Here is a 16481-nt window from a genome sequence, read left to right as displayed (position 1 = left end):
GAAACAGAACTATAAAGTGATGTATTTAGTAAAATGAATTTTCAGCAGTTACAAAAGGAAACAAATACTATTGAGCAAGAACATGAGTCAATATGCTTCTGTACACCTGGACTCTGTCTCTAGGAATTCTAACTCTGCCTTAATAAGCACAAGATGTAACACTCTTCTCCATGCGAGGCTCAATACATAGAGCAAACACCAAAGCAAGCACAGTCCATCACCTCAGATTTATCTTGGGCCAAACAATGACAATCCAGCTGAGACACTGGGAATTATTACATACATAATTCAGAAGTAGCAAAACTAGGAGAACATGTTGTTAACAAACTAATTTAAATTTTTCCTTAAATGCTTCTTAAATTCTTAGTTCTCCTCTTGTTTTGAAATCAACTCTTATCCCTCTTTCCTTTAGACTGATGTTCCTAAATAATGAACCCCTTATAGATTTTCTATAAGCAGTTAGGAATAAGGAAGGAAGAAAGGAAACAGTTTCATATTTTCTAGGTTTTTCCTGTAGTAATAATCAGATCCACACTGGCACTGCTGAGTCACTCAACACAAAGTTGTGCAAAAGCAGCAGAAAGTAGCACCACCACTTCCCGTCAGTTAGTCTGGGCAAGGCAGAACAAGTACAAAACAATACTGTGACACATTCTGGACACTATCTGAAGACACTGGTAAAAAACCTGAGGAAGTCTAAATTTTAAAGGGTAAAAGAAGAGATTACAAATTACACTGTGCAGTATATGTAAGGCATATTTCAACCTGTGCATCATTTCATCATCCTCCTACCATCACTGAAGGGATGACAAAAAAAAAAACAAAAAAACAAAAAAAACCCATGAAGTATTAGTAGATTCCTACCAAACATTTTCAGTGTAGTATAACCCACAAGTCATGTCACATAGCAAGCACCTCAAGAATGTGCTGATCCACTAAGTACTATCAGCTTTTATCTTGATAGCATCAATGTTGTATTACAGTACTGGAAAAAAGATTACAGAGACAAGATAATGCCTAATGCAAAACTGCACACTACTAGCCACAGTTCAGGACCTCAGTGGGTTGCTTGATGCTAGTGCTGGATCATAATCCAGAGACTCTCTGCAGAACAACAAACTTCGGGACAAGTGACCCTGCCTTGCTTACAGCACTTTTTTGCCTGAGCAACAACAGAGTGGATTGTTTCAATTGAAAGATATCCTTAATCTACACAGGCTTGAAGCTTCCAAAGTTGCTTCAAGACTTGTTTCCCTAATCATTCAGACAAACCGTAAAAAAATAGGGTTTATATGCAAGCTAGTTGAATACTTCCGCATAAATTTTGTAAAGGCAACTCAAAGACTCCTGTCCATCTATGATTTCCTGTTGTCCACAAGTTGACTCAGTGGCAAGCTCTGCTTGCACTATTTCTAGACTTCTAGATGTCTAGATTTCTACAGACCGCGGCCTTTTGGCCATACTCCTTCAGAAATACTGTTCCCATTATTTCATATGGGAAGCATATGAAGTTATTACAAAAGAAGTACTTTGGCAGTCACATGTTGTACAGTCTCTCAAGCAATTCCAGACATTTCTGTTGCAGAGGATTCTGATACCTGTACCTCACTCTCCTGGAGAGGCAATACAGAGGGAGAGAATTCTCGTATTTCCTTCCAACAGTGTTTGTGACACCGAAACTTTATCTGACAGCAGTAACAACCACTACTGATTAAGTCATCTTCAAGACCTCTTGGATATTCTAGGGTTGCCAGAAATGGAAAGCCTGAAGGTTGCTTTGGGACTATTCAAATATGTCAACAAAGTGTTTCCTCAGGGTAGACAGAAGGCCAGTGCAGGAGGGAAGGAGGCAAACATCCTCTCTCCCATCACTACAGCAGATATAGGAAAGGTAACCTGAGTCACCCAGCCTTCATCGTTTAATTTTTCAGCACCACACTATTTCAAGGACTGTGCACATAAATGCTTGATTCAGCTGAGCATTCAAACTAGAATAATCTATATGCACCTGCTCTGTCTGGATGTACACAAGATCCTGAGATGCCATTTACACTGAAGTGCCCACTTCAGGCTGCATTTCACACTTTACCTATACATCACTGTCTGAGTCTGAAGCCTTCACAACTCTGGGCCACCACTTCAAAGGCAGCCAAACCAACAGCTACATGGTTTCCAGAGAACCAGGATGAGGAAGGAAGTTATTTTAAGCACAACCTTCCACAGGACATAGGCCTACAATAAAGCCTTAATATCTCCAATACAAGAACAGATTTTTCCAGGAGACAGTTCAATAACAGCTCCTGGATAAGTATTCTACATGAGCCCATCAGCAACCTGTGTCAATCGGGTAAGCCAAGAAATCATTATCCTCTTCCCCACCACAGACACCTAAATCTGAATCTTTGCTTTTATTCAAGGCAGGTGCGCACAACTCAGTTCTGCATTTCATTTGCAGTATAGAAATTTCACCTGTTGCTGGAGTGAATTCTGAACACAGCTCCCTGGAGGGCAAAACTTACAAAGAGAGTAGGGACTGGAACATCAAGTGTTGACAGCAGCAGGCATGAAAAATCAGTGTTTAAGATACAACTATAGAACAGCTGTACTACAGGGACAATGTTTAAAATAATGGTTTTTCAGCTCTCCCTGTCTCTAGGTGTTAATTATTTCATTCAACAGTTATCACATGTAGTCTACCAGCCTACATCAAGGGTCAACAGTGATTTTGGGAGAGAAGGGTGAAATGGAAGCTTGTGCCAACAGCATGCAAGAAGCTGTACTACTGAACTGCCTGCTACTAGGACCTCCCATGTGAGAGTAAGCAAGGGATCACAGAAACAACTATTTAATGGACTAGTGAAGAATTCCTTCTTCTCTGTTGTGCCAAAGGAATAAAGGATTCCAGACAGCAGACTGTATTCTACACTTTTTAAAGTTTAGAGACAACCTCCTGTTGCAGTCTAATCCAGAAGTTTGCTTTCCTCAGACTTGTGTCATTGCCTTGACCATCCTTTAATGGGAATTAAAACGCATTTTCACTCTAAGATAAGAGCAACAGCAGCTAAGAGTAGGTACTAGATTTCAAAGCAATTGATAAACAGCAAAGAAACTCCTCTGAATTTGCACAAGCTATTATTCAAAGTCCTTTATAAACAACACCTTTAGTGAAGTGACCCAAGTGCAGCGGAGCACTTTGAAGGCCACCTGCAGTGATACATGCTTAATACCGATAAAAGCAGATGATCTGATAGTTACAGACATATACTAAACACTGATCTGAAGTTAAGTACCTTTTCAGGGGGCACTACGATTTAATCTTACTTATCCAGTACATATGTCCAACAACAGCAGGTAAACTTGCTATAAATGGCAAATAAGGTAATGATGTTTGTACAGTCAGATAATGTAGCTGTGTACAGGACCTAGAAACATGTCTATCTCAAAACCATCATCCAAGGATGTCAGGCAGCAATCACTCTGCCATGGGGTTCTTTCAAAACTACCAGTGAAAGACAGTCAGCATAACCATGCACATTTAACAGGCAGCAAGATGCAGGCACAGAGAAGCCTGCAAGATCCTTCAGTACATGACAAACATGGTCAAATCTTGACTAACAAGGGCTAGGACTGCTATGATCAGTTTATCTCAGTTTTACACAATGAAAAGCACATGGTTACACAGTGATGCTCTTCTACTTTTCCCCTTACCCTCCAGTCATCCAGTAAAGATAAATCTTGAAGCTCTTGGGACATTCAAGTATAAGAACTATCTGTGATTCTAATTACCTAACCACAGTAGAAACAACTTACAGTAATTTCACGACTATAAGGTGCACCGGATTATAAGGTGCACTTCTGGGTGTCGGTAAATTTCTGAACTTTGTCCATATAGAAGGCGCACCGGACTATAAGGCGCACCTTTTTTTTTTGCAGCGAGGATCCACGTGCAACAAAGTAACAAATTAGGAATGGAATCCCTCGATCAACAGGGTTTACTGGCAGGTGCTCAATTTGAAAACATTTTTCACAGATTGGCGTAGCCTTTAAACGCAGCCCCAGGTGCCCTCCCTGTGCCACAGGCCCCAGCACTCCCGCCCACCCCCAGCACCAGCTGGCACGGCTCCCGGCTCCCACTGAGCGGCCCTGCCTCGCAGCTCCCGCCACACAGCCGCAGCTCAGGGCTCGGTGCTCCCGCAGGGTCATCCCTCCTTGCGGCCCGGCTCGCACCTCGCACTTCAAGGTTGGCAGATTTCTAAACTTTGTCCATATATAAGGCACACCGGACTATAAGGCGCACTTCCGGGTTTCGATCAAAATTTTAGTCAAAAGGGTGCACCTTACAGTCGTGAAATTACTGTACTTTGCTACTGCAAAGCTACAGAAGACATTTGGAGAAACACCTTTCTCCTAAGCTTGCGGCAATAGCAGTCTTATTTTACTCAAGGGCCTCCATGACTCGTGAGTCCTCTGACAGGTTACCTGCCGACTATCAGTTGGAATCCCTAACACTCACCTTGGTACAAAGAGATTTTGGAGATGTTTGAGAATGCTTTGAACATAAAGGTTTGGTTCCTTAATAACAGGTAAAGGAATAGAGTCCTTAGGTAACACAAGAGCCATAATCCAATCTGTATACACATCCACACAGTATTTCACAGTATCGCCGTCCAAAGGGAGGGTCAGTCCATAACAAACCACCTCCATAGTCCATTTTACCTAACAAACACAAAGTAAAAGTTATTAGAAATAAATATTTGTAAGTAAGTACTGGTCAGAGGACATTAGTTCTAACTCCAAAAAAAAAAAACCCAAAAAACAGTAGTTATGTTGTATGGGCAATTCTGTTTAACATATCCTGCAAGAAAATACCAAAACATTAACTCATATAGCATGATATTATGAAGAATATAAATAAATGGCAAATCACACTCTAAATCCTGAATCTCTTAAATCTAAACTGTAGAAAGAACTCTTCGGAACACACAAAAGCTGCTAGTTAAAGATTCTCAAATTCTAATAAATACTTGTACTATACAAAGAATTTTTTTGAAGTCACATACTGTTGCTTCAACACTGAAGGTAATTAGAAAGACTTTGTGTTACATGCTAAATTCCTTGGGTTTGTTTTGAGTTTTTTCGGTTGGTTTTCTTTAGCCTGAATTTCCTGGTACAGTAGCTCAACATTTACTATTAAGTCATGAAGCAAACTGTCGCTATGATCTAGATGCTAATAAAAACCCTATGGAGATTACTAAACTAAAAATGTAGCACATTTCCTAAAACTTGGGACAATAAAGAGAGAAAAATAAAAGAGGCTATAGAAAACCATTAAACTGTCATTCTGCCATGAAGGAAACTATCATCTCCAAGGAAAAGCACTTACCTCTTTGTCCGTTTTTAGTAAACTCTCACTTCCAACAGATGATGTAATTAAAGCTTGTCCAAGAGGACGCACCACTGCATTTGCCACTTCTCTCCCCACATTCTCAGGATAGCTGTGAAGTACACTGGTATTCCCCTGATCATTTTGAATGACAAGATGCAAGGATCTCCACTCTGAGTACATAGTGCCTATATGCTACAATCCAAACAACACCTAGGGGGCAAGGAAGAAAGAGACAATTAGTCAAGATATCTATGACATAAGTCAGCAAAACTGAGGCTGTGTATCACAATCCAGACTCTTGTAAATTCAAGATGCATATATCTATTTTATACTTTCGACAATCTAGAAGCGATTCCAACAGATGTTCTTCAACCTTAGTATGTTTTTTATACACACAAGCTTTAACACAGCTTGATTACAGAGATTACAGCAAGTTTCAGTTCAGGACTACCAGCCCATTTTAGATGCTTAAACTTGAGAAGTGACTTCACCTCACACTTCTGCTTGCACCGTCTTTGCAGGAAAGATGCTCCCATTTACACGATATCTTCACAGTTCTACATGTACAGTAAATTCACGAATACAAGCCGCACTGAGTATAAGCCGCATCTCTGGGTGTTGGCAAATATTTCGGATTTTGTCCATAAATAAGCCGCACCCGAATATAAGCCGCTCTGTCGTTCGCAGCGAGGACCCGCGTGCAATTAGTAACAGAACCACGGGAGGGCGGGGTTTACTGGCTGAGCTAAGGCTGTGCAGGCTCGGTCCGCTAGGGGCTGCTGACGGAGCCAGGTGGCCCAGCCTGGTGCTGCCGCTCGGGGCCGGCCGCCGCTGCCACTGGGCTCGGTCATCCGGGTCGGCGCTGCCCCGCGGTGGCAGGCAGGGACAGAGCTTCCCCCGCTCCTACGGCAGCGGCGGCGGGCGGGGACGGAGCTTTCCCGCGCCCGTGGCGCCGGTGGTAGGCAGGGACGGAGCTTTCCCGCGCCCGTGGCGCCGGTAGCAGGCACGGACAAAGCACCCCGCCTCCTCCCCGAGCCACGGCAATGGCTGTGCGGGGCTCCCGTCGGCTCCCAGAGCCACGGCAATGGCGGCGCCCCCCCCCCCCCCCCCCCCCCGTCCTCCCCGGGCCGCGGCAGAGGAGGGAAGAAGAGAGTTCTCCCGCCTCTCTCCCTGCCCTCCGTGCTGCCTGCAGGGAGCCAGGGCAACAGAGTAACACTGTAACAATCGCGGAATGCCAGCTTTTACTGGCAGGTGCTTGGCTCGGCACCCTGGCTGGTACGTCTGAGGTTGTAAATGTCAGAAAATTATTCACATATTAGCCGCCCCCGACTATTAGCCGCACTTCCGGGTTTCCACCAAAATTTTTGTCAAATTGCTGCGGCTTGTATTCATGAAATTACTGTATTCTGCTCATGAAGCAATGGTTGCAATTCATCCCTTGCTCCCTTTTTCACCTCAACAGCAGTTAAAAAGAGATACCAGAAGACTTCCAAGAAAACCTTAGTCATCTGAGAAGACAAAAATTCAGCCTCTTTTACATTTGTAAGGTATTTCTACAGCAGGCACTATTTAAAACTGGTAGCTGAAAAATGCGATTGAGCCCTTTACTTGCAGTGAGTTCAGGACTGGTTGAGCCCTAGTGCATCACTAGTTTAAACCCAGCATCACTTTACAGTTTCATTACAGTACATACAGGTTCCAGATCTATGGCATTGGGGTGCATTTCAAATCCCTGTAAAGTCAACACACAAAGTCACTCCATAAAGATCTACATTTGTCCCAGACAGAAAAGCCACTAGGAAATATCCCAGGCAGTGCTCTCAGAACTAGACACAGTTCTCCTTCCAATAACAATTCCAGCACAACTGCAGTTGTGGATTTCCCTTCACTGCCACTTGAGATCAGGAAGCCAAGTTGACCATGAACTAACCAGGTTTTTGCAGTGATGGGAGCTTGGGGTGGGTATTTTGTCACTGCTGTGAAACCTCAGCCAAGAGAGGTGATTAGAAGCAGCAGAAGTTAAGCTGTGCTCCCGCACAGGCAGTAGCAGCTTGTGCTGCACCAGCAGCACACACAACACCTGCATGCTTTACAGGGACAGGGCTGGGGGCCAGGCCAGAGCCCCCTGCCCCAGGAACAGGCAGGGAAAGGCAGTGCCAGTCATGGGACTGCACTGGGCAGCTCTGATCCACACCAAACACATCCAGAGATCTCATCTAACTCAGGTGAGAAACACCTGTGCCAACACAAGAGAGCAGTGAGGACCCAGGGCCAGAGGGGCATCAGGAACATCCCTCTGACAGTAGAATGCTTTTTACATGCTCACAACAACATTAAACTGCTGCTCAAGCAGGTGGTACCACAACAGCCGGAGCCACCAGAACTGGGACCGTGCCATCTCCCTTTCCTCCTCTCCCACCAGAATCGGTGTCTTTTATCCATTATCTGAGCCAGCTGACCACATGAACAAGGAAAACAGGGCTGGCACAGGAAAAAAGCAAGGAGTGTTCAAGAGACACAGCTCAGAGCAGCTCAAGCTGTCACGGATGGCACTCCAAGATCTGTTTGCCAACTACACTTACCTAGCACAATTTGAAAGCCAGTTAGTTATACAGGGAATATTTTGAACACTTCCCTTAGACATTAATTGGCCCAAAACCAAACAAGAAGCCAGGCCTGGAAATACATATTCCCAGGGAAAAGCCTATTTAAACAAGTCTGCCTATTTAGCCGACTCCCTTTGGTTTATATCCCTTTGGATATAAACTTTGGTTTATATCCAAAACCTATGCAAAAAGCCTAAAGATTCATTTCAAAGGAGACAGAAAAGCAAGGCAGCAAGATCTTGTCTTCCAAACTACATCCTTCCTGGTTTGAGGCAGCAGTCACGTGTGCTCATCTGATAGTGACTTAACCAGAGCAGCAGCAGCCTGCAGGACATACAGCCCCTACATTCTTCAGGCACCTTCCCTCCTCTGGGGGCTGAGGCAGGAGGAATGCTCATGTCACTGTAGTAAAAAACCTCAGGTTTAGAGAAAAATAGCAATTCTATGACACAGAAAAGTCACTTACACACAAACCCGCCAAAATCAAACGAAAATCCCAAACAAAAAAATCAAACAAAGAAATAAAACACATGAAACACCAAACAAAACCCACAAAATCCCCATCCTCAGTGATGGCTTCAATCACTACTTAGCTTCACTATCTAGGTTTCCATACTGGTATCTTTTCCTTTCATATCCTGTAGCCACAGAGACACTTCATCTTCCCCTTTCTCTCCCACCTGACCATCTTAGTCTCCAGCATGTGTTTGGACTCAAAGCAGAAGGGACAGAAGTGAGATATAATCCACTTTCCAGGACTTCCCTCTCACAGCCCCACAGCACTCTATCCCTGGAGCAGAGTCCCTACTCCCTATCGCACAAGGGAAGAGCAGAAGCACTCTCCATTCCTCTCCTGTGACACAAGTTCATTAGAAGCATGTAATCCTGTAACAGTATTTGAAGAACATTGGTTTCAATAAACTGAACTGATGAAACAGCATGTCCTTTCCATACCCACCCTCTGGCTGGCAGTGAACAGCTCATGGCAAGAGCTTATCAGCGTGTGACAAGCACAGCACACCCACTGTGTCTGCCCTCATCCCAGAGCAGGGTGCACAGGTGTGTGGAAGTGCTGCACAACACTAGCAAACGGCAATGCCTATGTGGGAGCTTTCCCATCTAGAAGAAAGAGCTCAAAGGACAAGGATTCCCAAATGCTGCAGCATTTTAGAAAACCTTAACTGTACTAGGGCAGGGGAACACGAGGACACAATCACTCGCCTTCATGCAGCTCCCTGCCACAGCGAAAAGATGCAAAGCTCTTCTGGGTGACCCTTCCACACTTCTGCACATACAGGATATATGCAATATGCCATGTTGAAGAGGTTTAGCAGCAAGACAACCAAAACATCTCGTACCACACATTCCCAGCCTGCTGCCTGACACTCATACATAAATTTAATGATCAGTCTGTATCTTGTTAACATTTGAGGCTTCCTTTGGTCTTGCTGTAAAAGGAACCTTCTGTTAGTTTTAGCAATACACAAGGAATACTGAAAGAATTTGATTAAGATGCAAAATTCTTATGAGGGGAATTTATCAGGGTATCAATCTATTCATTCCCCCCTATATTTAGCTGTTAAAAGTTTTTATTTGGAAGGAATAGAAGTTACTTTTTATTTAAGATTTCAGTTCAACTGCCACTTGAACTAGAAATGGCTGCAATCTGTTAGGATTGGAGTATCACTAAATCTATCTAGTATGCAGCTTCTTCTAACTGGACGGGAATTAAAAAAGTCTGGAAAGTCTCCACAGTGATATCTGAGACAATGTTCCTGACAGATTGCACACACTGACAGCTTCCCAACTTGCCTCAGACAAAAGGCACCTAATGTTGCGCACCAGCAGGACTCCCTCCCTTCCAAGACACTGTATTCATCAGTAACTACTGAAACAGTAACGGTAAACTGAAGACCAAAAAAGCAACTGTCACATCACACCTGATTTTGACTTCTGTTTTTGCAATGCTTCTATATTTCAGCTTCAATAAAGCATCCTCTCACTGGCCCAACTAACATCTCCCAAGTTTCATGAAGCTGAATATTCACACTTCACATACACATATGTCTTTATTGGGGTTTAAATCACTCAGGACTCTCAGAAAGCTGATTAAAAGGAGGGGTGAGAAGAATAATAAATCCCTGCTGTTCACCAAGCAGTTTTACACATTCTTGTATGCTATATGTTCACTGTATGTTCCTGGAGGTTGCACTAAATAAAACATCCTCACACTCCCACAGACAGACCTGGAAAGAAATTGCCAGCACTATAACTAGCAAAACAAAGGAGACATTCATTTACTATGAAATTGAGCATTCAATATCCCCTAGTGTCATAAATAATCTGGATTTCAATGTATTTCCTCCTAATCTGTTTCATTTTACTTCAGTAGTTATCACCATATAAACCACTGAAACTGGATGTCTCAGCACTGAAGACCCAAGATCTTCAGTTCTCAAACACTGCAGAAGCCAGTGAGCACAAAAGAAAAATTAGCCCACAAAACTCAAAAAATAAGTTCTACTTCCAGTTTCCAAAGACTTAATATGAACAGCTGCAGTCAAAATATTTAAACTCCTGGATCACTCAAGTTAGATAGTGAGAACTAAACAGAGTCCCATTTTGCAGCTGCTGTGAAGGCACGCACAGAAGGTCCGAAACTGAAGCAGAGGTGTTTGGAGTATGTGCAGGAGAGAGGTGAGGGAATCAACTCACGTACAGAGAAGTTCCTCAAAAAAGTGCACTGTGGAGGGAAGTGCTAGGGGCAAACGTGAACATTTAGTCTTTTGTGTTCAGTAGTTTCAGTAAAATGCAGTATTTTCCTATGATGTAAATGAACTTCAAGCACAAAGATGAGCTGTCCCAAAAGTGGATCCTTCTTGGCTTTTATTAGAACCAAAAAAACAGAGCAGACACACTGTTTAGTAGTACAAGAGATGCACAGACCATCATCAGAGATATGCTCAAGGAAGGCTGAAGGACTAATTGAGCCCAAACCAGAGAAGTAGCCACAAAAAAAAAAAAGGTCTACAGCAAAGTTTTAGGATATCAGATATGTTTTATAAGTATTCCCTAGAAAAAAAAAGAAAGTCCTCTCATTTAACATGATCTCTGCTACCTAACAGTACCAATATCTGCTCTCTAGAGAATAATTGCCAGAAAGCCATTCTGCCACAACCCACCTTCCCCCAAAGCACAAACCAGACGTTTATGAGCAATTTTTCTCAGGCCTGTAACATTGTGAGCATGAACAGCTGCTATATGCCCACTTGTCCCACCACCTTCCAAGTACATGTCGGAGAAAGTGAGTTAGATCTAGCTAAGACTAGGTATGTGTACCTATGTTATTAAGACTACCAGGCGTGAGGCAGCACAGCTCCAGGTAGCTCACCTCCGGAGCCATCTAACAGGTCAGCTCTGCCTAAAGCAGGCACTGTATGTAAAGGATAACAGCTAGAGCAGAGAGCAGGCAAAAAATAAAAATGGCAAGAACCAAACAGAAGACCTGAGAGAAAGACCAGAAGAAAATTGGTATTTTAAGTATTCTGTTAAAGAATTCAAAAAAATGCATGTCAGCGTTGCTATTAAATTTTTTAAAGTCTATAATCAAGGCAAGAAGAGATGAAGCACACAAAAAACTAGGAAATCCTGTCATCCTGTCCCAAGCCATTCAGCCATAGCACTGCTAAGGGTCAGAGAAAAGAATCACAGGTGGCCTTGCCCAGAGAAGACAAATTTGTCAGATTTTATCGCGTTACTGTAGCAGAAGTTAATACATGAATTTGCCACAAGGAAGGTTGGGTCTCAAACATAAGGTGCCATTTAAGCCACAAGACTCCAGTCTTACAACCTCCAGCACTCCCAGTTCATGGACCCCATCACCTCCTTAGCTCCCAGGAACACTGCTGGACACAGCCTGGCCAAAGTAGGAGGCAGGACACCTACTACAGAGAAGTTGCATACTGTTACAGCTGAAGATGAGCAGAGCCATAGGAAAATAAAAACATCAGTCATTTGGCTATTATTCTGCTTTCAAGCATTATTACTCAGGCAACAGTACTACTCTGCTTCTCACTACCACTCTCATTTTTAACAGGTTTGGCCAAGCAGGTCACCTGAGAATTTAGTACGTTTTCAAACCCCTCATTTGTGCTAACAACTGTTTCATGAACTTAACCATGAAACAGTGCGCTTTACTGAGAAAAATTTTTGCTCAACAGTTTATTTTACATTGGCACTTATTTGTCAATCCAGTTTCTAGTGAAGCCTCCAAACTGCTCAAGCAGGAAGGACTCTCTTGCAGGCACAGCGCCCTTACTCCAGCGAGAAACATCTACTATACACTAGGCAGGGAGACCAAATGAGACAGGGAAAGCAGAATCCCAACAGAGCCCGAGAGGCCTCAGCCGGGCACGCTCAGCACCAGCGGCTTGTTGTTAGGACTCTGCGGGGAAACAGCGACACAAACTTTTCCCTCCCTCAGGCCCAGCTCCCGCTCGCAGGATCCACACGGGAGGAAGGGCGGGGTACCACCTCACGCTCCTCCGAGGGACCCGAAACGCGGTTCGACCCCGGGGCCGGAGCAGGGGCCGAGAGGGGCCCTGGGCCGCGGGGAGTCATCCAGAGTCGCTCACGCCCTCCCGGCGGTGGCTCCGTGGCCCCAGCCAGGCGCGAGGCGTTGGGAAAGCCCCGGACACAGGCTCGCCCGCCGCCCACCCTGTTCGGGCCCCGCCGCGGCAGCGCAGAGGTCAGCGCGGCGGAGGCTCCGGGCGGCGCCCGCGCCACAGGCCCCGCGGGCGGCGTAGCGGGCCGAGCGGAACAGCGCCGGGGCGGGAAGCCTGGCTGTCTTACCTGTGCCGAGATCCCGGCAGACATGTCGGGACGCGCCGCTCCCTCAGGCCGCCGGCGCCACGGGGCCGCGGCCACACGGGACCGGGAGCGCCGCTCGCTGCGCTCGGCCCCCACCCGCTTCCGGCAGCGCCACAAAACGCACGGCGGGACCGCGCCTTGCGCATGCGCGAGCGCGCTACAACGCGACTCCCCACCCCTGCACGCGACCCTTCTGCCGGCGGCACCGAATAAGTCGCAGGGAGAGGCTGTGCGCATGCGTGGAGCAGCCGCCGGCGTGCCGGACGCTGCCGTGGTGCTCTTACTCTTAAAGGGGCCGCACAGGCCGGCCCCCTCTGCGCCCCGGGCTGCCCGCGGATCCCGGAGGCTCCGCCATCTCATCGTTCCCGGGCGCTGCACCCGGGCGCTGCACCTGGGCCTGGGGAGGGCCCGGGCTCGAGTACCGTGGGCAGCAACCGGGAGCCGCCGGTGCCGTTCCGCCAGCCTGGCTCCGGCTCCTCTTCCGCTGCCACCGCGAAGTGTGCAGGACGCTGGTGTCCGGCCCGGTTTGCCTTACCCTTAGGCCCCGCTGCTGTTGCGCCTCAGCATCTGCAGCCCCAGCCCGGCTGTCGCTGGGAAGGGACAGTGACAGCACCAGCTCTGTTTCCCCAGGCTGTGTCTTGTCCTTCCCACGATCTTTATTCCCATCCCGCGTTCATTTGCTGCTCCCCTGGCCCATAGTATTGACTAGTCTGCAGATGCTGATAGTATTTAGCTACAGCGACGTTTGTTAGCTGGGTTCAAACAGTGTGGGTAGTATGTGAGGGGGGGATTCTGTCCCTCTGCTCACTCAGGTGAGACCCCACCTGCAGAGCTGCCTCCAGCCGTGGCAACCCAGCATAAGAAGGATGTGGAGCTGTTGGAGCAGTCCAGAAGTCACCATGGAGATGGTCCCAGGGCTGAAGTCCCTCTGCTCTGGAGCTGGGGATACTCCCCTGGAGAAGAGAAGGCTTCAGGGAGAACTCAGAGCCCTTTCCAGTGCCTAAAGGGGCTCCAGAAGAGCTGGGGAGAGACAAGGGGTGGAGGGTCAGGACAAGGTAGAATGGCTTGCCAGTGCCGAAGGGCAGGGTTAGAGTAGATTTCTTTAGTCTTTCTTTACTGTGAGGATAGTAAAACACAATTTTCCCAGAGAAAGCTGTGGCAGCCCACGTGTGGGAATGTTCAAGGCAAAGTTACACAGGGCTTGGAGCAATCTTGTGGAAGGTTCCCCCACTTGTAGCAGGGGGTTTGGAATAGATGGCCTTTAAAAAGTCCTTTCCAACAGCTCTCTGATTCCACAGCCAGTGGAAAATGCAGCACAGGGCACTCTGCAGGGAGCAGTGCCTTGCTCCACGGCCCAGCACTGGTTAGGTATGGTGCGAAGGCACAGTGTCTTGAGAGCCCCTGGCAATGGACCACTTTACCTCACTCCCTGCTGCAGATGGGGACTGGCATCATCCACCTGCCTGTATCACCTCTGGGGACATGCTGTGTTCACCTCTCTGCAGCATTCTCTGTTTTCAGCAGGCATTCCAGCAGATGTACTGCTGGGAAAATCAGCCTGGTCTCACAGATTCCTTATGAGCTTCTCCACAGGGGCCAGGTTTCAAGGTCCTCTCTTCAGCACTTGGCTGCACTGTTTCTTGTTCAGTGCAGCATTAACCAAAATAAACAAGAACCTGCAAAGTGATTTTTAACCCCTTGTATTGCCATCCATTGAAGGAACCCCTTATATCACAGTGCAAACTGTACCGCTCCCCTTCCTGCCAGGAACACTTCTGGTCTGCACATCCTGTGCATGCAGGCTGCTGACCGCAAGGGATGAGAGTTTCATAATGATTTGCTCAGTGCTTTTACTGTAAATCTCTTCCTCCTCTTTATTCTGCTCCCAAGGTGAGAGCAGGGTCCTTGCAGGACACATCCCTTCACAGTACCATGAATCTCTAGGGCCTAATTTAAAAAAAAAAAAAAAAATCTGGAAGGGTTAGTGAGGCTGCTGGGGGTGATAGAATGCGTGACAGATGGAGAGGACTGAGTGGAAAGGGCATTTGTGTCTTGGTTTGAAGGATAGGTGCTTGCCAAGGAAGGTGGGAACGTTACTGGGATAGAAAATATGACCCCCTTCCCCTCTGAATTATTCTAACTTCAAAATGAGGAGGCTTTCAGGCAAAGCTATGGGAGAAGGAGCAGCAGTTGGTTCCCAGTGTGTGTGTGTGTACTAAGGCAAACAAACACAGCCCCAGCACAGCCCCGAGCAGAGGCAGAGCCCCAGTCTCAGCCGTGTCCCGGCCGCGGGCACCTTCCCCTGCAGTGCAGTTCCGGGCACAGCCGGCAGGGGCGCTGCTGGCTCCCGGCCGGGCAGGGCGGCTGCGATGATTCCCCCGTGGCTGCAGGGGGCGCTGTGGCACAGGCTCGGCTGCCTCTCTCCACACGGGAACGGCGGGAGGGATGGAGAAGGGGCTGCCTGTGGGAACTCACGGCAAGCAGCCGGTCCCTGTGCCCCTCGGCATGGTGAAATGGACTACAGCAGGAAACCTTGGAGCAGCAGCTGGAACGGCAGACGCGGGCAGACCGCGAGCGCTCGGCAAGCAGGGGTGTAGTGCCACAGTGTAGCAAAAAGCCGGAGCAGTGGCAGAGACACGGATGGGGCTGGACAGAGGCAGCCTGGTTCCCGAACACGGCTCGGAGAAGGGGCTCGAGGTCCCCGGGCTTCCCCAGAGGCACCCGAGCAGATGGTGCAGGTCCTTTTTTAGTGAGGTAGGGTGTTAATAATACAAGTAGGGCTTCACTCACGGTAAGAGAAGACAGCAAGAGAGGGAATCTCACAGTGGTGGCGAACTCTCCCCACATCAACCACAGCCTGTCTCTCCTCTCGGGTGCTGTGAGAGTGAGAGAGAGCCAGGAGCTGCGCCCAGCCCCTTCCCCAAGCCCAAATCTCCCGGTAGCTCTGCCACCTCAAGAGAAATGCCTCAGCTAAGAGAGCAGCCAGCCCCACCCTTCCCCTCAGCCCTGACAAGGTTCTCTTAAGTTCTCTCTTGTTTTGTCTCTCTTAAGTACCAGTCTATTCTGTCGCCTAGCAACATATGGGAAAAAATTCCCTGAGAGAAAGAAAACAAAAGGAGCAATCCTAACCTCCAACAATTTGATACACAAGAGAGGCTCAAAGCCAACAGCCACATGTGCAAAGGTGAAACTCTGCAAAGCTGGCTCATGGACCCCCGCTCCCCAAATCACAGTCTGCTGTGCCCATCTTCCTCTTGGCTCCTTGCCTGCTAGACCAGAGGAGCAAACACTCCTTCCATTCTCGTACATTAAGCTTGACAGCAGCAGAGCAAGGGAAGTTGAAGTTCTCCTGTAGCAGCCCATGGAGAGCTACCTTTCCCTGTGCGTTCCCTGTGTGTGACCTTGAAACCACTGAGAGTGGCTTCAGGGCTGCCAGATGCTGCTGTGCTGCCTCCCAGCTCTTAGCAGTTCACCCTGTGTGGATTTTCCATGAAAGGAATGAGAAGGAGGTGTTTTTACAAACTGTGGGCCTGATGTAGATAAGGCTACATATGGAGAGGTGAAAGAAGCAATGGGGGAACCATAAATTCCGTAGGAATTCCACTAATTGATATGGACTG

The 16481-nt window shown here is 47.2% G+C and overlaps 1 protein-coding gene across 5 annotated transcripts in view; it reads right to left on the bottom strand.

Annotated features, from left to right (window-relative positions):
• The window catches only part of RALGAPB (Ral GTPase activating protein non-catalytic subunit beta), a 75262-nt gene extending 62313 nt beyond the window's left edge, over positions 1-12949 (bottom strand). For all 5 annotated transcript variants that reach the window (XM_033074653.2, XM_033074654.2, XM_033074655.2 and 2 more), the window contains exons 1-3: positions 12844-12949; positions 5384-5596; positions 4514-4716 (exon numbers count right to left, since the gene is read on the bottom strand). In XM_033074653.2, the coding sequence (XP_032930544.1) occupies positions 4514-4716; positions 5384-5566 (386 nt within the window). In that variant the 5' untranslated portion in view covers positions 5567-5596; positions 12844-12949. The remainder of the gene's footprint in view (positions 1-4513; positions 4717-5383; positions 5597-12843) is intronic.
• Positions 12950-16481: the final 3532 nt, after the last annotated feature.

This window comes from Catharus ustulatus, chromosome 17 (genome assembly GCF_009819885.2).
Source record: "Catharus ustulatus isolate bCatUst1 chromosome 17, bCatUst1.pri.v2, whole genome shotgun sequence".
In the NCBI taxonomy this organism is placed as follows: Eukaryota; Metazoa; Chordata; class Aves; order Passeriformes; family Turdidae; genus Catharus; species Catharus ustulatus.
This window is presented reverse-complemented; position numbering and strand designations above follow the sequence as displayed.